The sequence below is a fragment of the Lissotriton helveticus genome, chromosome 2_2 (assembly GCF_964261635.1).
Source record: "Lissotriton helveticus chromosome 2_2, aLisHel1.1, whole genome shotgun sequence".
In the NCBI taxonomy this organism is placed as follows: Eukaryota; Metazoa; Chordata; class Amphibia; order Caudata; family Salamandridae; genus Lissotriton; species Lissotriton helveticus.
Genome location: NC_136060.1, coordinates 386,139,428 through 386,165,382, shown reverse-complemented (window position 1 = coordinate 386,165,382; position 25,955 = coordinate 386,139,428). Strand labels below are relative to the sequence as shown.

At 45.5% G+C, this 25,955-nt stretch overlaps 1 protein-coding gene across 2 annotated transcripts in view; it reads right to left on the bottom strand.

The window, feature by feature from the left end:
- Positions 1-5,324: 5,324 nt before the first annotated feature.
- Positions 5,325-25,955, bottom strand: part of NELFA (negative elongation factor complex member A) — a 649,181-nt gene continuing 628,550 nt past the window's right edge. For both annotated transcript variants that reach the window (XM_078678606.1, XM_078678605.1), the window contains exon 11: positions 5,325-7,550. In XM_078678606.1, the coding sequence (XP_078534732.1) occupies positions 7,366-7,550 (185 nt within the window). In that variant the 3' untranslated portion in view covers positions 5,325-7,365. The remainder of the gene's footprint in view (positions 7,551-25,955) is intronic.

The following is a 25,955-nucleotide window of genomic DNA, read 5'->3' as shown; positions in this document are numbered from 1 at the left end:
GGTACTTGCCCGCAAATGTATATCTAGATAATTTTATTGTAACTGGCCCTGTCGTATTTTAATTATAAAATGTACGTCCACCGATTCCGTAACTGTTAGACACCTTAGTTCTTGCAACCTAATGGCCCGCCCGTTACGTTCCTCTACAGTGTAAATGTCTACTCATCATATACGATTACAGTTTGCTCCGTGGCCGGCCCACGTGGTTATAGGCTCGTATTTGTATAATGAAATTTTCACAATAAAGGTTTTTAAAAGAAAACATGGTAGTAGTATATACATTGGTAAAGTTTTTAATAATAGTCACTGTTTTAGAATCAGTAAAAGGCAAGTGAAATAAAGCAGACCAATTACATGAAGGGTAAAAGGTATAATTCGAAGGAACGCAGTAAAGATAAATGGTCAAGGGCTGTTGTGTTTTCTACTCCTGCAACATAAAGTGATCGATAAGAATCTCATATTCAGGCGTATCGGCGACTAAGACAGCAGGTCGACCCTCTTTTGCTCAACGGCTCCGTCATGGGACGAAGAAACGCTCTTTTTCTCGAAAAAAGAATATATTTTACTTGCAGGACAGTTGTAAATTTTCCGGGAAAGTACATTAGCCTGGAACATTATAACATATATTTAAGAAAAAATAATGTTCGGAAGTAATAAAAAGCGTAATTTTTAGGTCATATGACCAAGCCTTTCATCATTAGAATAAGAAAAGTAAAATGAACCAATGAAAAGTTTTATTAACAAGTCACATGACTTGTTATGCTTACGTTACGCGCTGCGCGCCCCGGATGACTTCCGGATGCGCTATCGCGGCGCGTCATATGACGCATTACGCGACAACGCAGGTCCAGAATATAGTCAAAATGTCTCCACCAACCAGCGGTCGGAACACAACCCCTTTCAGCAGGCTAAATAGTTCTGTTAAATGACAACAGAAGGGACAGGCAACAAGAACCATCAGTCAAAGAGGGGAGGGCTAGTTCTTCTCTACCGGGTTACATTGGGGCGCTACCGGAACGGATCGAATTGGTAGTCTACAGTGTTTCTTGATATTCAGACTGAAGCTGGGGTTAGCATGAGAGCAGCACCATTTCGTAGCTCCGTCGTGGCCATTCCGCAACCAATCATGGCAGCCGCTCTTTATCGTTATTTTGGGCGGGGTGGGTGGCGGAGCCAAGCTGTTTTGCAGCCATCATTGTGTGGAGTTCAGTTCATCTCACTAGTTTTGTATTTGTCATGAGGGGTTGTTCCTAATGTTTCTATTTTAGCGAGGTCAAAAAGAGATCCCATTAGTGGCCTACTAATTTTGCTCGATTCCTTTTCTTTTTTTTTTTACACGATTTTTCGTTATCTGCGAAGACTAAACAGAGTATTGCGACTGTTTGTTTGTAAATAGAGAATGAACCAAAGAGAACCAATTCTAAAACAGTAAATACTTGGATAACAATCAATCAAATGGAGAGAGAAGCAGGCACGACGTATTACAACGGGGGCAAAGGCCTGCGTTAACTACCCTTCACTATGTGCAAAGAGAGAGTACTCCTAATAGAAATGAGGGGGGGGGGGCACCATTCAAAGCAGATCAGTGTGCATAAACACGAAAATGTTTTCACTTACCACGTACTTGACATTCGAAAGCTTATGATATTTGCTATTAAAAAACCATTGAAATTCACTGAAAAAACCATAGGTTATAGACCATATATAGTTAGGAATTAGCATTTACAAAACCTTGAAAATTCACTGAAAAAAACCATAGGTTATAGACCATATATAGTTAGGAATTAGCATTTAAAAAACCTTATTTTACTCACACAAAACCATTGAAATTCCATATATAGTTAGTTGCACTAACTATATATCGCGCACCCGCAATCCACTGCTGATCATGTCACATATTACATCATTCATGACATGGTCAGTGACATCACTGATGACATCTCAAATGACATCACTGATGAGATCACGGATGACATCATCCAGTGACTGTTTCTGTAAAGTTTAAATATGTTTTACATATTGAAGAATGAGTAGATGTATAAGTGTCTGGACGAAGGATTTAGTAGGTGCATGACTGAATGTGTGAGTGATTAAATGTGTCTCACTGAGTGCATGGGTTAGTGACTAAACTGTCTTAATTTGTGCATCATTATGTCTGTTGTTCTGTAAACTGCTGCATGTGTTGATCAGTAGCTATATGATTAACTATATGGGTTATTGATTGATTGTCCAAGTATTTGTATGGGAGACTGAGTGTGTGTGTGGCTGGCTGGGAGGTGTGTGACTGTGCAGATCAATGTGTACTTGTATCAATGATTGTATAAGAAAGTAAGTATGTGTTAGTATATGTTTGAAAATGTAAGGTGCTCTATGTTTAACTGTATAGACAAGAAAATGGAAGTGTGATTGATTCTTTACAGGACTGACTAGGTGTGTGAGTAACTCCATGGATGAGTGGCAGAGTGTGAGTGTCTGTATAGGTGTATGAGTGCATATGATAGTGTTGTAAAGATGAGTGATTGTATGTATGAATGATTGTATGGGTGAATGAGTGAATGTGTGTGTAGACGTAGGAATCAGTGAGTACGTATGTAGTAACTAGTATTGGTGTGTCAATGGTTTCAAAAATTATACTCTGTATTTAACGCTGGGTGAAACAGAGGTTATATTAAAATGTGAGGAGATGCATTGTATTGTCACATGAATGATATCATCAGTGATGTGGTCATTGATGTCAAATGAGATGTCATCAGTGATCTCATCAGTGATGTCATTTGAGATGTCATCAGTGATGTCACTGACCATGTCATGAATGATGTAATATGTGACATGATCAGCAGTGGATTGCGGGAGCGCGATATATAGTTAGTGCAACTAACTATATATGGAATTTCAATGGTTTTGTGTGAGTAAAATAAGGTTTTTTAAATGCTAATTCCTAACTATATATGGTCTATAACCTATGGTTTTTTCAGTGAATATATATATATATATATATATATATATATATATATATATATATATATATATACACACATATATATATATATATACATATATACACACACACACATACAGAGACATACATATTACCTACTGGTTGTCGCCAGTAGGTAGTTATAGTTAGGATTTATTTTCTATAGGAAATCCGCAACATTCAATTTTGGAATAACTTTGACGAATCTTGGCGAAATTTTCAAAACTGGTGTGTGCTCTGGTCCACTCCTATCCTGAACGTCTCGGGGTGATTCGTGAAGCGGGGGTTGAGAAAAAAGGGGGAACCCAAAATGTGTTTTCCCCATGCAATTTTCCATAGGAACCGTTCGAGGCTACAGCCCGAACTGCTGAACGGAATTACACCAAATTTGGCAAAGAGATGGTCCTTGGTTCAGACTCGTGCCTTTGGCTTAAATTGTGTAAATCCGTTCAGTAGTTCCTGACAAGATGACATTTAAAAGTACATATATATCTATGGCCGCGCAGGGGCTTAAAAGTGTAATTTTAGGGGCCTCTAAGGCCCCCCCAAAGCCCTCCACACGCCCTGGGGACTACCACCTCCCCGGGGTCTAAATATATAAATTGGGGGGTCCGTGCCAGATCCTCCAGCCCCGGGGACCACCCCCCCCTCCCCAGGGCTTAAAAAAAAGTTGGAGGGGGCCACGCGGGCCCCCTCCTGGAGTCCTCGAGGGCCCTGGGGACCACCACCCCCCCCAGGGCCGGCTCCTGCAGTGTCCCGGGGTGCCCACCCCGGGACACTGCTGTTTGCTATGGCAGGGCGGGAGCCTCGCGGCTCCCACCCTGCCATAGCAAACTGCTTTGCTATTTGGAAGAGAGCAGGAAACTTGCTCTCTCTTCCAAATAGAGAAGCAGATTACTTTTCCACAGGGGGAGCACAGCATGTTAGCTGCTTCCCGTGTAGAAAAGCAATCTAGGCTCTCGCAGGAGGCGGGGGAGCCGGCGGGACCATGGGGGGATTGGGGACCCCCCACCGTCCCCAATGAAGAGGGCCAGCCCCGGGGGATGTGGTCCCCGGGGCTACAAGTGGCCTGGGAGGGGGGCCGTGGGGCCACGCGGCCCCCACCCCAAAAGTAAAAAAAAATACAAAATAAAGAAAAAAAACAAAGGCCAGCCCCGGGGGATGTGGTCCATGAGCCCCCCTCCCCAATAGTTAAAAATAAATTAAATAAAAAGGCCATTCCCCGGGGGATGGGGTCCCTGGGGCGATTAAGGCCTCTGGAGGGGGGCCACGCGGCCCCCTTCCTCATTTTTTTATATAAAAAAAAAAGAAAATTAGAGGGAAGGCCCTGGGGTATGGGGTCCTCCTTTGAGAGGTCATCAGTGATGTCACTGACAGGTCATGAATGATGTAATATGTGACATCATCAGCAGTGGATTGCGGGCGCGTGAGTTATACTTAGTACAACTAACTAAAACTGAGGAATTTCAATGGTTTTGTACGAGTGAAATGTCCAGCTAACTATAATACCCCTAAAACCTATGGTTTTTTCAGTGAATTTCTAAGGTTTTTTAGATGCTAATTCGGGACTATAACATGTCTGAAACTTATGAGTTTTTTCAGTGCGTGTGTATATATATATATATATACATACATACACACATATACACACACATACATACACACACATATATACACACATACATATATACACACACACATATATATACACACACACATACATATACACATACATACATACTGTTTTTTAATTTTCTATATGCTCAGAGATCGCGCACGGGGGGGGATTATTCACACATTATGTCTGTTCATGAGTATCCCCTGGATGAGAATTGTTGGTGGTAATCTGGTGAGGTGATGAAAAGGGTTTAAGTCAGAGGGGCAGGATGATGGTAAAGTTAAAAGTTCCTTTTTCTAAAGCTTTGTAGATGCATCCAAAATGTAAGATTTAAAGTGAAAAAATCCATACATGCTATTTTGGCCAAAAAGGACTTCACTAGTTTTCTTTTTACGGTTTCATTACAAAATCTAAACTTTTATTGTACATGTTTTACACTGAAAATACAGAAGACAACATTCAATTTTTACATCTGTACAAAAACACTGAATAGAAAAATGGACTATGCTAAAGCTATAGCATATTTTACAAAACATTGTTTCGTCAATGGCACCAGATTCCAAAGGGGTATAGGTTCACAATATTAATTCGGTCCAGTCTTGCTATGCAAACATGGAATCAACCTTAAACTATTCATCAGCCAGCAGTATCAAGCCCTTCAGCCAGGCAATGGTCTCCGTTAACAAAACATGAAAAATGATTTGGTACTCTACGATTCAAATGTTTTACCAGTGAACACAATATATGTGTCAAATCTACATAAATTAAGTTAGTGTGGGGCTCATCCAATCCTCTAGATCTGCATACTGAACAAGGAAACAATAGCATAGCAAAAAACATAAATTAGGCATACCTAAAAAGCAGTGGGTAAGCCTTTGAAACCAATTAAATGATTCAATTTAATCTAATAGAAGAAGGGATTCAGAATGCTGGTAGTGGTGAATATACTGTATTGCAAAATCTTGCAGTGGCATACCATAACCTACTTTTTCAATGTACATAAACCAAAGCTGTAACCTACCAAGATTCCGCACTAACAATTGACTCAATTTCGAATGTATAGGTGCTTCAAAATTGGCAAACCATAATTTCACTAGGGTGCTCCAAGGAACATTGTGTATTTAAGTGACATTGGTCATATTAGAATTTTGTGCATAGGCTGACATGTCGATCACACCTGTGCTCGAGTGCAAGCAATGTTAAACTAATATAATTGGTGAGATTATTTCTAACCCAAGAACATTCACTGCCCTTCTTTCTATAATTGTCAACGCGGATATTTTCAAAATATTTATGGGTGAAAGTACTACTGATTATCAATGTATATAGGGACTTAAGAGTCTTAAAATAGACCTAGTTCAGTTCATCATTTAGGTCCATATTGGAGAAGTCAATCTAGGGGTTTCCATACATATCAAATGGAAAGAAGTATCTTTTCACAGTAATAACACCGAGCATTAGTTACTCTTGCACTAGAAAGAGTATGATGTAAACTTGAAGATGCTTTCAATTCCATTCAAAAATAACACTACTACCAACATCCTTTACATGAGTCATAAAAATGTGTTAAGGAATCCCTTTCTCCCAAACGAGTTTGGTATTGCTCTTGGATAGCAAATGTGGGGAATATATACAAGTTTCCAAATAGGAGTTACAGTGGTATATATTTGAGGGAATGCCTATCTCTAGTGCCTTGGCCTAAACCGGTTCTTAAATGGTTATAAAATGGGGCAGAATGGCGAAGATCTTATTTTAAAACTGCAATTTATTTCAAGAACAAATTAACATTTTGGTTAAACTCCCATGTGTGTGGGGGCTGCGCTTTTTAGATTAACACTGCCTAAAACAAATTAGACAAATAAACTAGAAAATTCTAGCGTTACTTGTTCTTTTAAAACACTTCTTTAAAACATCTAATAAAAGCCACTTATTTTTTTTCTTACACTACATACCCACATAACTATGTAGAAAAGAACATAACACTTTGCACAACATTAATGCCATTTCTGAACAGCCTTGTGTGCAGAGGAATGATTCTTGGGCATTTAAGGAGCTAGAAAAAGCTCAAGTACTTGGCACAGCAAAGTAACTTCGTTGCTACAAATGAAAATGTGTCACCCAACAGAATCTCCAAACTAAATTCTTGAATAAGAGTTTTAGTTGAGACACTAAAATGTGTACACTTGTGCAAAGATGCTAATCTAAACCAGCTTCAGGTCAAACATGCCCTAGGCAAAATGGAATTGCTCCATTAAACAAAGAAGCCCTCATCAACTTGAACCTCCTTGTGCGATTATACAGTTGACAATCTTTTTTGCTCAACAAATTACAGATGCCAACAGCACCAAGTGGAAGAAGTCCAACACTGGCATGATACAGTATAAATGTCAAGACACCCTGCTCCCGCTAAACAAAAAAACATTACCAGGAATACTGCAACAGTTCTAGTCAGCAGTATATTATAAATAAACCTATATTTAACCACATTTCCAGGAATCTGAAATTGCACTTTTCAGCAGAAAATTCTCAACGTTGAGGTCAATATTTCACTGTAATGAAGTTCCGCATGCACGTCGTTCGTAGAATATCCACTCTATCTTATGGAGATGATCCGCTTATTTGCTCCAGTGACTGGATATAACCGGGTTAATTTCAATTTTCTCAGGAAACTAAACTTCAAATGTAGAGCCATTTTATCCACTGCTTATGCCTTGTACCTGGCTGAAGGTTTTATTCTCAATTTGGTCCACAGTAAATTTCAGATAAGTCTTTAGGACACGTTGGTTATAGGCTTGTACTTCTTTAATCTGGTCCACTGTCCAGTAGAATAGTTCATTTCAAATACTGTGTCCACTAGCATGGTGGTGTTGCCCGTGCCGTCTGCCTTTGATAAAACTTCAGTGTGCTCACTGAGCTTAATCTGAATTATATCACCCTGTTCTGGGCAAGGATTCTCTGCGGAGTAAAGAAAATAAACATTAAAACTCAAATGCACATATCTCAGCCCAACAGTCACAGGATAAAATCAAACATGAAACAATGCTTTAATGAAATATTACACACAGTACATAGGTATAAATGAATTTGAAATGGACTATTGAGAATACAAAGTTTTTCGTTGTATCATAATTGGCCAGGAACTTCATTTAAGGTAATATTAAAGCTAAACTGCATATGCCAGTTTTTAACTGAGTTTATTGGAGCCCCGTCAAAAGCAGGAACATTTCTACGTTTTTAGAAATAAATTAGATTTGCCATCCTTTACCTATTACGTACTTCCAAGAAAGAGCAAACCTAGCTCTCCAATTCCCTCTCAAAAGCAGAGGTAATTAGAAAGGAACAAAATTCAATATTTTCTCCATGTTTGTTTCAGGTATTCAATTAGATTAAATATCTACTTTTTTTTTTTGGAAGACCTTTATTCGTAGCAACAGATTGATACACAGCCAGGAGCCTACAACCCTGGGGCCGGCTGCGTTAAGGTGCGTTTGAACGGTGATATTACACAGCCACATAGCCGACAACATCTGTCCGGCGGCGTAAAGCACATATATTAGGTCTTGGTTTTTACAAACTTTGTTGGTGTATTAGAACATACACTGAAAAGAACAATTAGTAACTCCAACAAACAGACCATCACAGTTCAGTCGTCCCCATCTGAAAGCACAGGGCAAACATCGCGTGTCATCTTTCCTGAACACAACGCCCTCCAACCCCTCATGGCTTTAGTGGACTAGGCTCCCAGAACAGACCTCAAACCGTGTCATTCCGTGTCACTCTCCACAGTGGTCAAATAGTCAGTGAGATATAACCAAAAGTCTTTCGGCCTAGATCGTATTGGTAGGCTCTCTTCGTATGTTAGGAGCTTGTCCCTACAGCTGGACATATCTTGTAACCACTTGATTGTGGTGGGTACCTGTGTAGTGTGCCAGCATTTTGATACCTGCCGCTTGGCTAATAGCAAGGCGATCGCACAGAATTTACGTTTAGATGATCTGAGCTGCGGTACAATGCCCAACAAGCAAAATCGTATTGTGCAGTCCACCGCAACCCCCACCATCGCAGAAAGTTTAGTGATTTCCTCTGCCCAGTAGTTTTGAATCCTGGGGCAATACCAGGCCAGATGGATAAAGTCAGCCCCCTCTGCACCGCATCTCTTGCATCTGGTGTCATCCTGCATGCCGTATCTACACATGCGTGCCGGGGTGTAGTATGCCTGATGTAAATATTTGTAATGTATGATTTTGAGATTACCATTAGGGGTAAGAATTTGTGTTAGTGCACATGTCTGTTCCCAGTCTTTCTCAGTCAAGGGGTTATCCAAAACCGCATCCCATCTAGCCTTGGCCCTTTCCGTGGACTGTGGAATCTCCGCTTGTGCAGCAGTGTACAATCGTGACGTCAAGTGCGACAGGTCCTGAGTCGTAATAATGAATTGTAAGGTGTCTAGGCTTGCCGGTTCGTCAGGAAAGGCAGGGTATAATTCTCTCATGGCTCTCTTCAGTCTGTAATGCGTGAAGTGAAACATCTGTGATTTGTTGTGCACGTACTGGAGTTCCGCAATGTCTACGAATCTACCCTCGCTAAATAAGTCTCCCATCTGTGCAATGCCCACTTGCTGCAACAATGACATCCCCACCTTCTCGCGAGTGACAGACAGCGCAGAGTGATCATTTAGTGGCATGTTTTGTGCATAAAGCGGGGTTTTGTGCGCCAATCGACCAAGTTCGTGCCATGCCTTGACGGTAGTGTCAATTGTATTGATGTCACGATCGTGTAGTGGCGTGCGTTTATATGAGAAGATTGCGGCAAGAGGGACAGGAGTCGCATCGCCTTCTTCAATCGCTGTGTGAGTAAGATAGGGCACCAAGTGATACCAATAAGCTGCATATTGTGCCTGTGCACACAAATAGTACAGTTTAAAATCCGGCACTCCAAACCCTCCCCTAGCATAAGGGAGAGTCAACGTCTGGATGTCAATCCTCGCTTGTTTGCCTGCCCAAATGAGTTGCAGCACCAGTGACCTGATGCGACGGAACACTTCACCTGGGGGGGGGGTAATGGGGATATTACATAACAGATACAGCAGCTTAGGCAATATATTCATTTTAACTATTGCAACACGGTATGCTAGAGACAGCGGCAGCTGTATCCAGCGCTTTACCTTATCCTCCAATTTGGAGATCGTTGTGCCATAGTTTGTGCGAATCTCTATTTCCGGATCTCTATGGAATAACACTCCCAAATACCGCACCGGGTCAGTCTGCCATTCCAGGGGATATTCAATATCAAATGGAGTCGTAGTGTCCGTAAGGGGAATGATGGAGGACTTTGCCCAATTTATTGTTAGTCCAGAGTGTCCGCCGAATTTGATGTATTCCCTCAGCAGTGGGTTTAGATGCTCGGCCGGGTCGCGAACGTAGAACACCATATCATCCGCGTACAACGATATGTGTAACGGCCTAGCGGGAAACTGCAGGGCAGATGATTTATAGTTCTGACGGATAATACAGGCTAGTGGTTCCAAAGCCAGGGCGAAAATTAGGGGAGAGAGTGGGCAACCTTGTCTGGTACCGCGTTCCACTGCAAAGCTGTGGGATAAGTATCCATTTACTCGGACCCTGGCTCGTGGATTAGTGTAGATTAGAGACACCCATTGGACAAACCTCTTAGGGAAACCCATGCGGTGTAGAACCGCAATCAAGTAACGCCATTCAATAGAATTGAACGCCTTTGCAGCGTCTAACAGCACCGCCACAGCCTTCGTATTGGGTTGGAGATAATGGGATAGGGCAAACAATGTCCTTGTGTTATGGGACGTGGACAGAGTTGGAACAAATCCTGCCTGGTCTGGCAACACCAAGTTGGTAATCAGTGGTGTCAATCTCATAGCCATGATCTTTGCCAGAATTTTGGAATCGACATTTATCAGTGATAGTGGCCTATATGAGTCGCACTGGGTCGGATCCTTGGATGGTTTCAAAAGGGCTATGATTACCGCTTCTCGAAGCGTTGGGGGAAGTACTCCCTGGTCCAACGCAGCCCCGTACATTTCCGTCAAACGGGGAGCCAGTATGTCCAGGTAGTGTTTATAAAATTTGTTCGTGTACCCATCCGGACCCGGCGCTTTACCATTCGGCAATGATTTTATCACATCCGTGACTTCCTCAACCGTAATGGGTGCCGCCAAGTATTCCCTCTGGTTGTCAGACAGCCACGCTATGGCCACCTCCCTGAAGTAGCTGTTAATAGCATCTGTAGAAGCTATTGGTTGCGACGTGTATAGAGCACTATAGGAATTGACAAAGCTTTGCAGTATGTCCGCCGTTTGTGTCAGTATGGTACCGTTCTCCGTTTTAATTCCAAGTACCTCGTTGTGCTTCCAACCCTCGCAGATTTTTGTAGCTAACATCCCCCCCGGTCTGCCTCCTTCCCCAAAACTCCTAGCGGTGTGTTTATCCAGATACTTTATTTCGTCATCGACTAGATTCTGGTGTTCTGTGTGTAGTGTGCGCAGTTTGCCCAGAAACGCGACATCATGGGTAGTTTCGTACTCCCTCTCCAGATCCCTCAGTGTGTCGCATCTTTTAATTTGCTGCCGTATATCGCGAAGTATGCCTATAGTAGTGCCCATACGTACCCCACGAACCGTTGCCTTAAAGACTTCCCACAGTAGGCATGGGTCGTCAACCGCCGGTTCGTTCAGCAGAAAATAGTCTTTGATCGTTGTGTGGATAGTGTCTGCGTATAGTATGTCTGAGAGCGCGTGAGTTAAATCTCCACTGATATGGAGGTGGGATGTGATCCGGTACGGTGAGTTTTAGTAAAACCGGATTGTGGTCCGATAGCGTTCTAGGCAGGACCGTAACATCATTGGTCCAATGTATGACCTCATCAGTACCCAGCCAATAGTCTAGACGTGACCAACTATTGTGGCATGCGGAAATGTGTGTGGCACCCGGTTCCGCGGGAAATTTGTGTCTCCATATGTCCGTTAAACTCACGTCCGCCAGCATATGTTGGAGTTTGGCTCTGGCATTTTTGTGTGGTTCGGTGGATTGAGCGGAGCGATCCACACCATCAGCAAGGGCCACATTCCAATCGCCCCCGCATATTATCCTAGTGTGTGTGAATTGTTGTAAGTGTCCCCATAGTTCTTGAAAGAAGTCGGGAGCATCTACATTAGGGCCATAGACATTAAGTAAAGTCACTTTCTTACCACGTAGTGTACCTGATACAATAACATATCTGCCCCCCGGATCCTGTATTACCCGTATAACCGTGAAATTTAGCCCTTTCCGCAATAGCAACATCACTCCTCTAGAGTAGGAGGAATACGTTGCGGCATGGATAGATTCGGCCCATTTTTGGCCTATGGAGTGATGTGTGTTCGGGGCAATGTGCGTCTCCTGTAAAAACGCAATATCTATGTAATGCCTGTTCAGGTACGCAAACACCAGTCTAATTTTCTTAGGTTGTGTTAGGCCTCGTACATTCCACGTGAGGAGGTTTGTGTGTGCAGTATTCGTTCGAGTTGGCCTATGAGTCATCTGTATGGTGGGGGTGTTTGCCTATGTTGCGCATTGTAGTAGCGCCAGCGGTTCGACGGCCCGTGCCCAAGTACACGCAAGTGCATCCAGTTGTTTACAATTTCTTCAAAATAGAACCGATAGACAAAATCTGAATGGTCAGGTCTCAAAACAGTAACATTTACCTCCTCCCACCCACCCCCACCCACTCCAGCAACCCAAACATGCCGAAGCCATTCTCCCCCCCCCCCCCCCAATCACCCTCGACAACAATTCGGGACTGGCCATCAAAACCAATCCTATAGAACTTGAGTGGGGAACTCCCTTGTGGAGGTCCGCTGGAGGCGCAACTTTCCATCCAACTAAATGGATGTGGACGGCATCCATAACGTTAGTAAAATCAGACGTGTCATGACTCGACACCCGTGGCCGCTCCCGGCCCTTTACCTGAAATAACTCAGTGGTACATTAGGTGGTATCGCGCAAGCTTTTACTCCCGGCCTACCTGAGCTCAATGGTGAACTTGTCAAACTGCGTCAGCCCGATGTCTATTACATGTGTGGGAGACTCGGGCGCCATTCCAATTGTCAACTATCATGTTCCATCATTCATCACAATTGCCGATGCCCACCTTATCTTTAACAAAATAAACAACAACATCGTGTGCAAACAGAAAAACATAGAAGCAGGTAATTTGGGCGGGAAGCGTCGATTGGCGAACCCGTAACAGCTTATGCATAGAATCAACATATTTCCCACATGAAAGCATACATGACGTCCAGCTGCATCCCCCCCCGTGCACCCCTGCAACCGCACGGCTCACGTGAAGGGACTCAAAATACCAAGTGGGGAACTTTGCCAATACGGGCTTCAATTCGCTACAGTAATGTATCAATCATGTTATGTACAATAAAGGCTCCTCCAGGCAGTTCAGTACATAAACCAAAGCGCAATTTTCGGAAGTCTCCTGAGGCATTGTCGCTGTTAACAAAGAGTGCATGTATGGCAATGTGTTGAGAACATTGTCAGCTAGACGGTGATAGAACACATGCCTGCGCCCAGCCAAACCAGCCCCCTTAGCGATCAGCACCATTCGGTCTCAAAGCCCATCATATGACACCTCCCACAGTAGTCAATTCTCATCCTGTAGCCAGCACGCCAAGGACTCATTTAACATCAGCAAGGACAAGTCAGTCACTCTATCATGGGCCATCAGTGTCGCTTGGCGCGAACCACGCTAGTGAATGGAAGTATCCATGGGGCGGTAAAGTGTTACATACTCACATACGGTCTCGGCCAAGCGCAGCCCCAAAACACTCAATCCGTGTCTGCCTGCTGTCCGTCTCGTGCACTAGCTTTTTTCTGTGTGATTATCTGTTTCACAAATTCCTGCGCAGCTTTCGGAGTCGCCAATATCACAGGTTTTCCCTCCCATTGTACCCGCAACCGGGCTGGGTATAACATAGAATAAGTAATTTGGAGGTCTCTGAGCTTGGCTTTCACCGCCGTGTATTCTCTTCGAGCTTGTTGGACGGCCACAGTATGATCCGGATAGAATTCCAGTCTATTGCCCTGATGAGTTATGGGTCCTTTCTCCCTTGCCAATCTCAAGATGGTGTCCCTGTCTCGATAGTTCAGCACCCTGGCCACAATCGGCCTTGGTGTCGCTCCTGGCGGCGCGCAAGGGATCTGTGCGCTCTCTCTATGACAAAAATTTGCGATAACGCGTCGTCTCCAAATATGTCCTTGCACAATTTCTCGATATAGTGTTCCATTCGTCCGGTGTTGGTGGACTCCGGCAGTCCCGCGACGCGTATATTATTGCGTCTAGAGCGCGATTCCAATTCCTCCTCCTTTGCTTTTATTACCTCTAGCACTCTCTCCATGGCCGTGCATTTGGTAGTGGTGGCATGTGATTCGTCCTCAACCGCTGAGATTCGCGTTTCCAGCCTCTCCCCATGTTTTTCCAACTTGGCAGCCATACCATCCATCCTGCACGTTAAGTTGTCCAATGTACCGTTGATATCTTGTAGATTGGATTGGATGGCCAATAGGATCTTTTCCATGTTGCTGCCGGCAGCGGGTTCGTTTGGCGTTCCACTCATTGCAAGAGGCCCCGTTTCTGCAGTTTTGGGCGTCTTTTTTGACTCGGTTATCTTTTGTTGCTGCTTATCTGGCTTTACCATGGTAGAGGGAGGTGGGGTGAGCAGAGCTGCGTCCCGTGGCGTGGATCTCGTCCTCCTGGTGGTCGTCGCAGTCTTGGCGCCCTTGATTGCGCACTTGTGGGGTCCCGGGGGTCACAATCTGCTGTGGGTCTCTAGGTGTGAGACAGCGGAGTCACCTGTCACGAAAATCACAATTGCCCCCTGTAGTGTGAATTGCAGGGTCAGCACTCCAATCGTGTCTCACGCAGCTGCTTCGGTACAAGGAAGCAAAGCGCCGCCCCGTAGGAACGTGTGTCAAGCTGGGGCCCCGCTGTGGTATCAGGCTTCCACGTTAGTGTGGATCGCCTGCGTTTAAACAAATCGCCTCAGTGTATTACGGTATTTCCAGCACCACCGGCACATGCAGACCACCGGGACCAGCGACACGCTTCACCCGAGCCTCCCCGCCTCCGGAGTCCACCTTCTGAGCGCCGCCATGTTGCCTCACGCCAACCGCAATCATACCTCTCCGATGTGAGACTTTCGTGTCGGGCTCGGCACACCCCCCAAGGATCGTTTCAGTCGCTCATCGGGCAGAAATACCTGGGATCGCCACACGCCGCCACCAATCCAGCAGGCGAGTCCAGTACGCCGATATTTACACTGGCGCGAAGGGGAGCGTGATGGCCGCCATCTTGATCGCTCCTGGCTCCCGGAGCTATTGTCGTTTATTTCCCAGAAAGTGCCGGACACCAGACCTCAATTTCCAGCTCATTGCGTGTCTGTTGCCTTCGCACACCAAAGGCTTCGCTCGCTCAGCTTGTCTGCGGGCATTAGAGCGGCTTTAGGGCGCTGCGTTGTCAGCCGTCCGGCGGAGCTGCGGTCTTACCCAGCCATTCCGCTGTGCGCCCCCTAGCGCCTCCTGATTAAATATCTACTTACCTGTAGCTACGCTGATGGTACATTTAATAGATTCACACGCTTGAATCATTCCCGGTTGTTGAGATGGGAATCCTTTGGTAACCTTCCAACAGGAGCGTTCTTCATAACAATGCTTAAACGGGCAGAAACACTGTCACTTTAGTAGGTAACCAGTGTTCAAAACAGAGCGAAACTTGACTCCAGCAGAATGAAGCACTCAGCTGTCCTTCGAACCTATTGTTACTGTTGACACCAGTGACACTGGCATTAGGGCAGTTTTATCCCAGAATGATGGCACCTCCGAGCAATCTGTTGCGTTCTCCTCCCGGACTTTGACTTCTACTGAATGTCATTACTCTGTTAAAGAGAAAGAAACCCTAGCTGCCACATGGGGTCTCCAATATTTCAGAACATGTGTTGGGGGAGGGGTGGGGGAGGGCGCAGATTCCTCCTTCGTACTGACCACAAACCATTACTAAAAATTCTGTCACCTGGTGGAACTGGCAAAACGTCAGCTAGACTAGCTCGCTTAGCCTCCAGATTGCTGAAGTATAACTTCAACATTGAGTTTATTTCTGGATGACGCAATGTTCAAGCTGACTGCCTGTCGCGCCTGCCATTAGACTGGGAGAAAGTTGACAAATGTGGTGTGTCCAAGAGTGAAAGAGAAGGAGCAATCTCCAGTGTCGACAACATTGTTCAGTGGAGCTCTGGTGTTGTCAGTAGAGAAGAATGGGCGGAAGCCATGTCACAAGATGAGGTCCTTAAGGGTGTCCTCAACCTCATTCTTAAAGGTAGACGTAGGGAAGAGTACCCTACCCACCAGTGTTAGACGAACTATCCACTGTCGCTGATCAGATTGACATGCGTGGCGACAAGATAATTCCCCCGTTTGGCACCCGTAAAAGACTATTCAACTTAGCCCATGAAGGACATCTAGGGCAGACTTTGACAAAAAAACGTTTGTGGAATGAATTTTGGTGGCCAGGAATGGATAGTGAGGTGGTTAATTGGGTTGAAAGATGCAGTGAATGCAAGAAGAGAGTGTGGCATAGCATTTGCCTTGACTTCATTGGACCCATGCCAGGAGTCCACCTTAGCAAAAGATTTGGCATGGTTGTAATGGATGTCCACTCTAGATGGCTTATCGTGTACTTGCTTCTAGAGATCACCACTAGAGTCACCATTAAAGTGCTGCGCACCATTTTTAAAGAGGAAGGTTTTCCCACAGTCCTCATTACGGACAATGGCACCCAATTAACTTCTACGTAAATGTGTGAGTTCCTCCGTGAGTGTGGCATCAAAGATTCCCTCACCACACTGTACAATCCCCAGTCAAATGGTATTGTGGAAAGAGCCAACCGCATGATTAAAGGGGCTATTGGTTTGACTCTCACCAACAACCTGGACAATGATGAAACCTTAAATGAATTAGTGTGGGCTTACCGAACCACTGAAAATGATACCACTGGTGGTGTTCCCATTTGTTGCCATGCGAGGTAGGAAACTTTCTTCCAAACTCGTACCTTCATGGGTCAGAGGGTTGTTGGAAGTGAAGATTATGAGTGGCAGGAACATGGGGACCCCCATGCATGCTCACCCTCCCCTCCCGTACATTCCCAAGACAAGGCTTCTGTCAATCTCCTTGTTGGAGACTGGGTCAAGGTCAGATCTGGTCGTTGGATCAAAGGCTTCTGTACATTTCATGGTCCTTTCAAAGTTCAGGAGGTGCATCCTTTGTATGTTTTGTTGGCAAACGAGGAAAAGTGGAACTTACAAAGGGTGGCCAAGTATCGCTCACGAGACAACCCTTCTAAAGCGATGGTCAACAGGAATTTCTGTTTGGGATACATGTTGGCCCACGATCAAGTGCTCAACAGTTCCCGCACCTGTACAGAGTTGAGAGGCAGGAGTGGTGACAATTTGAGTAACAGCCTAAGGCTCAATGTTGATGATCCAGCACCTCAGGGTCCCCAAGATACTCAGCCATGTCAAAGACCTTTACGAGCTACGAGATTCCCTCAACACTTACAAGATTTCATGGTGGGGTGATTTGCCCTCATTTTTGTAATTTATTGGGGGTTGTTTTCCTATTTGTCTTTTATTGGTCTGTTTTCCCTTTGATCTTCTCTTCTTCCTCTATTTCACTGCTCTACCTGCGTATAGAGGAAAGGCGGGTATGTTGTGATCTTCCCGTCACTGTGGCTGCGCGCCTCGGTGGAATGTTATTGACTGTTAACGTTCTAATGTAAACGCTGCGCTCGCATCCTGGCAGTTGGACAGCCGCTGGCCGAAGGATGAGATGCGCTGGTGTTACTTGCCGAGATAAATAAATGTACTAAACCTACCTACCTTCTGTGTGTCATGTTGTAGTCAGAACATAATGAATGAAATGAAAAAGGTACTTGTAAAGCGCATGGCTACCAAAGGCCTCTCAGCGCTTTGACAGGCAGGACGCTAGGCTGCACATGAATCTATGAAAGATACTAAACCTAGAGAACAGTAGTTATGGCAAAGCAACTAGTCGTTTCCAGATTTACCATCCACCAATAAGAAGATAACACTGTATCAAGGAAAATTGTCAGTATGCGCATGTATTAATTTAGATATTGTCATATAGATATGCTTTGCGTTCACACTGTTTTAAGTTAGCATGAGCTTATTAGGAGTTTAAACGCCATTTTACCTTTCTGCTGCTTCTGCACACTGCACATATTGTTATTAGAGCTTTGAGCCTAGTAGAATATGTTGCTTCACACGAGAATAATATGTTTTGCTATTGTATCAGCTTTGCTTGGTAAGCTATGTCTGTACAGTGAGTGCCGAGTCCTTCAAGGTTATTTCAACACAGTGGTTGTTGTGAGGTCTGATCTTCAAACGTTCTAGACACAACATATATGAACCTGCGGCCAACTCTGGCTTTAGGCGCGTTTTTAATATTTCACTGGACAGAGCATGCCGACACACTTGATGCTTCGCATGCAGAGAGCTGGTGGAAGATAAGCAAAGATAGGTAACAGGGAAAGGGCGCACACCAAAGAGTTTGGCTAAAAGTAAAAACTCACAAATTCCAGGAGATTGCTTCTAGGCAGGAAAGGAAGGTCACCTAACTTCCCAACTTGTTCCCTGAACAAAGTTTAGGGTGTATAGGTTAAATCAAAGTTCTTGCCGAGCAATCAGTTAAACATTCATAATATTTTCAGAGTTCATACAATTAAAATTGACCAAAGCAAGTCCATATATTGTCCAATAGCCAATCAGACACCAGAGTCCTGAAGTACGTTGATCCGTATTTATTTCAAGATCTTGAAATAAATACGGATCAACGTACTTCAGGACTCTGGTGTCTGATTGGCTATTGGACAATATATGGACTTGCTTTGGTCAATTTCAATTGTATGAACTCTGAAAATATTATGAATGTTTAACTGATTGCTCGGCAAGAACTTTGATTTAGCTGGTGGAAGATGATGTGATCCCTTACCACTAGGATCAGAGGTATGGGGCCGCCCTTCTAAAACCCAAAGAGACCTTCTTTAGATATAAAATAATATAGTAGCAAGGGAGGGTAAGACTTTGCTGCCATTTAGCAGTCTTCCCTCTAGCATTTGAACATGCTTTCTCCCTTTGTATTTTATGGACTAGTTACTATGCTGATTACTTTGTTTCTTTTAATATGTTTGCTTGTATTAGCTAAGATACTGCGCTTGAGAACACTGCATTAGAAATAAACATTTCAAAGTTGCACGTGTCTTCATTTACTCCTCGTTCTGGATTGATATGTTGGTATAACGAAAGAGTGTTCATGTGTTCCACGTTACCCGAGGTGTTCTAAGTCCATGTTCTGGGTTGTCTAAACATTGGGAGTTTGTAAGAACCAATGAGACACTGATTGCTAGTCTGGTAGGGGATTTTGGGTACTAAGGTGAGTTTTGGCACACCCTAATTCACTGAGGTTCCAAGTCTCTATGCACAGTTCTGTGTGAGAGCAGGATCCCTGCGACAATATGGGTGAAGTGTACATATACAGGAAAAAGGCTAACTTATTAAAACAGTAGTCGTAAAATTTCCTGTCCACCTGCAGACTCTGGCCGTCTCATTACCCAAGCAGTAGTTCTTTGTGAAAGTATGATGGCTTTCCATTTTGCCACTCTACAGATGTCAGATGCAAGCGGCCAACCTGAAGAGTACAAATGTTGTAGCTACATCTCTAGGAGTGTGTAATTACTGAGGACAGGCAGTTCTCGGATGACAGCAGGCAATTGTAGACGCAAACCAACGTTTGTTTAGAGGGAGGCCAATTTTTTGTGCTTGCGAAATAAAATAAGTTGCTCTGTCTACCTGAAGTTGAATCCCATCAAAGAATTTGAGGCATCTGCAGACAGTTAAAGAGTGAAGTAATTTCTCTACCTATTGGGGAGAAAAAGCTCTACAACTTTGTTTTTCAATCTGTGCACCCCCCTCCTTACACTGTCAAAACTATCCAGGGGCGCAACGCACCAAGCACACAGTGGGTGCTGTGTTTGCAGAAGAAGAGAGCGTGGGTATTCATCAATTTGTGGGAACGTTAAAACAAGAATTTCGCATTGAACTTTACAAGCAAGCAGCAATGTATACCCCTCTTGTTCAGGGTCACTCGTGCTAAAAACCTCATTCCCCAGTTTAGACAAAAGTGGAAGCGACCCTGTGCATCCTTACTTGCAGTGTTTGTGCGTATGGGATGCATGATTATCCCCATTTCAGCAAGCTCCAGAGAGGTCTGCGTCTTTAACGGCTGTTGTCAGTTATCTCTCGTAAGCTGCTAGGGAGGTTCTCAGCATCCGAAGTCCGGGCTCCCTCCGCGGCTGAACAGATGAAGGTATTTCTGGGTTGGGAGTACATTGTCCAGGGAGACTCCAAGGGGTGTTATATCAGTCCTGTGTTGCCCTCGATAGTGAAACTGTGGCGCCGGTCCAGTTCTGGAAACTCCCATGTTTGGTGCTGGATGTATGTGGAAAGTTACAACAGTGGCACTGACTCAAATACCACCACATTGGTGACAGTGCGAGCCGTCACCTGTCTGCACATGCTGTTTGGTGGGCGGGGTGGCTTCCATTGTAGCTTGCAAGAGCTGTAGATGTAAAGTGTTTATGCCGTACATTTAAAGGTTCCTTACTAACAGGCCCAGAGCTGTGGAACATATCGTAGAAGACTACCTTCTTGGGGCCACTAAGTCCTTGTTTGATATTGATCATAGTTATGGAGTAGTTTTTTGGCTCACTACCGTACCATTTTCATTTCACAAAAAGCATGCTTGAACACAAATTATAGGAGGATACTTTAGGTACGTAAATTGCTACATTTCATTGGTCAGCCCAGTCCGTATCCATTAACTTAAAGCTGAACTTTCTCAGCAGCAAATATTAACTGTTCTTATCTGAATTTGAGATGTGATTCAGAATCTCGGGGTCTTATACTTTCCATGTTTGCCAGACAGAAAGACGCTAAAATATTTTTTCTATATCCACAGATGGCTTATCTTCTCCACTCTCCAATGAAAATGTATCTCATTGTGTTCTGTAATTTTCACAGAACGTTAACGTGACGATGCGTGGTACAAAACACAAGGATTGCCAAGGTCTCAACTGAGATTGGGTCAATTGAATCCTTATCCATTGGTAACATTATTACAAAGCAGGATATCCCTAAGTGTATGTAAGTCTCCTCCCTAGACCCTGCCTTTGCTTTAAAATGCCTTTTTGGATTTAAACCAAGAACATCACATTCTTGTTTTTAAAATGACCTATATAAACTTTACTTTCAGCATTCCTTTTTGTTTGGATCCCTAACCAAGCGTTTACTGATACAAAAGTTTTAACTTGATGAGCCCAGAGAAGGACTGCTTAGCTACTGGCTTAACATGGGCTACTGCAGTATTGTGGCAAGGCAGCACATTTTTACTGAGAGATCTTTGTTGGTTAATTAAAGCCTTGACTATATGCAAGACAAACAGTTATGTTGGTAAATGATAAATAGCACAGCATACATTAATATCTAAATAACTTGGAATACTTCATAAGCAACAATAAGTGTAAAAGTAACATTTTCTATTGACCGAATCATCAGTCATCTTAACCAGTTCAATAACTATCAAAGTATTTCACTGCTCGTGATCAGTTGTGGAAAAGGACTGCTGAAAGAACAAGTTACCTTCGGTATTGATGTATTTGTAAGAGCCATAGGTTAGTTAGATTCCTTACCTTAGAATGTCCCCCAGGCGTCAGACTGGATCTGGAGCCCCTGCACGCTGATGTTAGTTATGACATGACTTTCCATGCCAGAAGCGCAGAGCCATGGAAGACACGGACCACTGGTGCACCACAATTAGGGCCCTGTAAGGGAGTCCCTATCCGTAGAAGTCAGTTCGCGGAGCGGGAGGATGGATGGGGCGGTAAGGAATCTAAAACTAACCTATGTCTCTTACAGATACCTCATTACTGAAGGTAACTTGTTCATCTGAAAAAGACAGTTAACGATTCCTTACCTTAGAATAGATACCCCAGCAATACCAACCCCTTGAGGAGGGTCTGTGAAGCAAGTTCACACCAGGAAGTCCCAGAGGTCCGAACGGGCAAAATAGCAGTCCCTCCGGACTTGACTGTCCAGGCAATAATGTCTGGTGAACGTATGCAAGGATGCCCACGTGGCTGCCCGACAGATGTCAAGGAGTGGAACTCCACGTGCCAGTGCAGTGGTGGCTGCCGTAGTTCTAGTGGAGTGAGCCCGCAGTCCCACTGGAGGTTCCTTTTTCGCCAAAACGTAACAGATTTTGATACAAAGGACAACCCATCTAGAGATGGTACGCTTTTGAACAGCCCGACTTTTCTTGGCACCCACATAGCCAACGAAGAGTTGATCATTCACCCGGAAATCTTTTGTGCTGTCAAGGTAGGACAGCACACGTTTGGGGTCCAGACAGTGGAGTCTCACCTCCTTGGAAGGGTGCGGATGTGGGAAAAAGGTGGGCAAAGTAATGATTTGTCCAATATGAAAAGGTGTAACCACTTTAGGGAGGAACGAGGGCCTCATTCGAAGCACCACTTTGTCCGGATGCACAGAGAAGAAAGGGGGATTGGACGAAGGAGCATTAAACTCACTCACCCTGTGAGCAGAGGTGATGGCAACAAGGAAGGCAGTTGTCAAAGTGAGGAGCCTGAGAGGACAGTTATGAAGGCGATTGAAGGGAGCACACATTCGAACAAGATTCAAGCCCCACTGGGGCATTATGAAAGGAGATGAGGAAAGACGAGTAATGCCCCTAAAACAATCAATTTACAATAAGGGGCTTGAACAAGAAAGGCTGATCGGGCAGCCGAAGGAAGGCAAAGATAGCCTTTACGAGTGCCCAGAGCAGAGCCCTGCTGTGCCAGAGAAATATATACAAGAGGACCACTGAAAGAGGGTCAGAAAGGGGAACCACAGCCTTTGTTGTGCACCATGCCACAAACGTGTTCCATCTACAGGCGTATACCATTTTAGTGGAGGGACGCCTGGCTGTCACATGACATTACAGACTTCTGGTGGAAGGTCAAAAGCTGTTAACTGCCGCCGCACAATCTCCACGCAACGAGGTGGAGGTTGGACAGTTAGGGTGTAGAACCCTCCCCTGCTGCTACGACAGAAGATTTTCCTGAAGATGCAGTCTGAGTGGAGGATCAATGACCATGCTCAGGAGCTCTGGGTACCAGACTCTTCGTGCCCAGTACGGAGTCACCAGAATAACTTGGGCCTGGTCGCCCTTGATCCACTTCAGCACTCTGGGCAGAAAAGGTACAAGTAGAAAGCCGTACAAGAGACCACAGTTCCACTCATGATGAAAAGCTTCACCGAGTGAGTGCCGCCCTGGAAACTCCAACGCGCAGAATAGCACACATTACGTGTTCTCTTCGGTGGCGAACAGATCTAACATAGGCTCTCCCCACTGCTGAAAAAAGACCTTGCACCACCTCAGAGTGAAGATGCCATTCATGCTCTACCATGCACAGTCAGCTGAGCTCGTCCGCCCTGGCGTTCAGAGAACCTGCCAGGTGTTGAGCCACCAGGGTCATGCCCTGATGTTCCAGCCATGTCCAGAGGGAGAGGGCATCCTGACATAGGGTCCACGATCTTACCGCGCCCTCTTTATTGCAGTTCAACATGGTGGTGTGGTCTGTGAACACCTACACTACCTTCCCTTTGAGAGAGGGAAGAAATGCTTTCAGTGCCAAGCAGATCGCCCGGAGATCCAGCAGGTTGATATGAAGCCCGGACTCCACCGGAGACCAGAAACCTCTGATCTCTGCCTCTCCCAGATGGCTGCCCCATCCCAGGAGTAAAAAAGGGGGGTGGTGATGGACAAAGTATCTGAATTAAGCAGAACACTCCTACCCAGTCAAAAGATCAGGGCTTGATCCATTACCGTTTTTTAGCTCACTGCACCATCCCAGTTCAGAACCTGGCTACATGCAAAGAAGTCTGACCCTGGCCCAGTGCATCATGGGAACAGGGCAGACCAAACTACCAAGCCAATTCTTTACTGGAAAGGAAACAAGCTTCCGGGGACCGGTTTCTGGCATTACAGCCGTCTTCGGCCCGGCTTGCTTGAATCCTGATGGTGCAGTGAGCAAGGGACTCACATCTGAGCATACCCTTCCACACTTGTGGTGGCCAAAACGATTCAAAAAGGGGGAATGCCAGAAACCGGTCCCCGGAAGCTTGTTTACTTTCCAGTAAAGAATTGGCTTGGTAGTTTGGTCTGCCCTGTTCCCATGATGCACTGGGCCAGGGACAGACTAATTTGCATATAGCCAGGTTCTGAACTGGGATGGTGCAGTGAGCTAAAAAACGGTGATGGATCAAGCCCTGATCTTTTGACTGGGTATGAGTGTTCTGTTTAATTCAGATGCTCTGTCCATCACCACCCCCTTTTCTGAACCATCCCAGGAGTGACACATCTGTCACTACTGTGTGGTCTGGTTGGGGAAAGGAAAGGAGTCTGCCTCTGACCCAAGCTTGGTTCGTTAACAACCACTGCACCTGTTGTGCAGTTCCCTATGAGATCTGGACGTGGACCCCATATGCTGCGCCCACTGGAACCTCAAGTCCCACTGCAGAGTCCGCATATGCCATCTGGCATGAGCCACCAGCAGGATGTAGAAGGTCATGAGGCCCAGCAGCCTCAGGGTCATTCTCACCGAAATCGGGGATATAGGCTTAAACATCGGTATTATAGCTCGAATATTCCGGATTCGCTGCTCCGGAGGATAGGCCTGAAACTGCACTGTGTCCAGAACCGCCTCAATGAAAGGGAGCATCTGAAAGGGAATCTGGTGTGACTTTGGCATGTTGATCGTGAACCCCAGAAAATGCAGGAGGTACACCGTAGTCTGGAGGTGGGAGACGACCGCCTGGGGCAAGCCCGGCTTCAACAGCCAGTCATCGAGATAGGGGAAGACTGGAACCCCTTAACTACACAGATGAGCTGCGACCACCGCCATGACTTTCGTGAACACTAGGGGCACTGGTAAGGCCAAAGGGGAGCACGGTGAACTGAAAATGCTTGTGGACTACGGTGAATCGTAGGTAGCGCCTGTGGGCTGGCACGATGGGGATGTGGAAATAGGCATCCTGCAAGTCCAGCGCCACCATCCAGTTTCCAGGGTCAGGGACAGACAGGACCTGAGCCATTGTTAGCATTTTGAACTTCTCCTTCCCGAGGAAGCGATTGAGGGCCGGAGGAGTAGAATGGACACAGGCCTTTGTCCTTCTTGAGCACCAGAAAGTAGCGGGAATAACAACCACAACCTACTTCTGGCGCAGGAACTCTTATAGCTCCCTTGGCCAAGAGACCCGATTCTTCCGGGCGGAGAAGGGCCAAATGATCCTTCACCATGCGATCGAAGGACAGTGGCATGGAGCAGTCTTGAAGGGGAGGGAGGAGGGCCTTCGGAATATTCACAAAACCCACCTGTCCAACGTGACAGGTTGTCAGTGGGGGGAGGTGATGGTGAATCGTACCGCGTACTGGCAGTTGGCGGCCCTGAAAGGTCTGACTAGGAAGGCTTGGAGGCTGCTGCAGGGGAAGGGGGTGGACTGGCATGCCCGTTGGCTCCCAGACCCAGGTGGTTGCTGGGTCCCACGTCCGCGCACAGGCTGGGCAGCTTGAGTAAACCAGTGGCTAGACTGGGTCGAACATAGCAGGCGCCCCCTTCCGTAGCCACGAAAGGGGCGAAAAGCAGACCGAGGTGGACGGTAGGACGCAGCGAGGCCCAAGGATCTGGCAGTAGTCGGAGAATCCTTAAATCACGCTAGCGCTGAGTCTGCTTTTTCGCCTAAATGGCAACGGCCATTGAAGGGCATGTCCAGCAAGGTTGACTGGACATCCCCCGAAAAGCCAGACTTCCTCAACCAGGCTTAGCGCCCAAGGGCTACAGATGAGGCAATTGTTCTACCTAGTGAATCAGTGGTATCCAGTCCACAGTGAATGGTGAATTTAGCTGCGTCCCTTCCATCTGCCACTACTTGGTAGAGAATGACCCGGGCCTCCTCCGGGCACCGAGGCAGCACTTGCGCGACAGTATGGCAGATAGTACGGGAGTATCAGCCCGAGAGGCTCCCGGTATTCATGGACCGCAGCGCCAAGCTGAAGGAAGAGAACATACGCTTCCCAAGATGATCCCACTTCCCTGTCTGGGGGAGCAGAAGGGAATGCACCCTTGGCATTAGAGGCTTGGACCACCAAGCTCTTG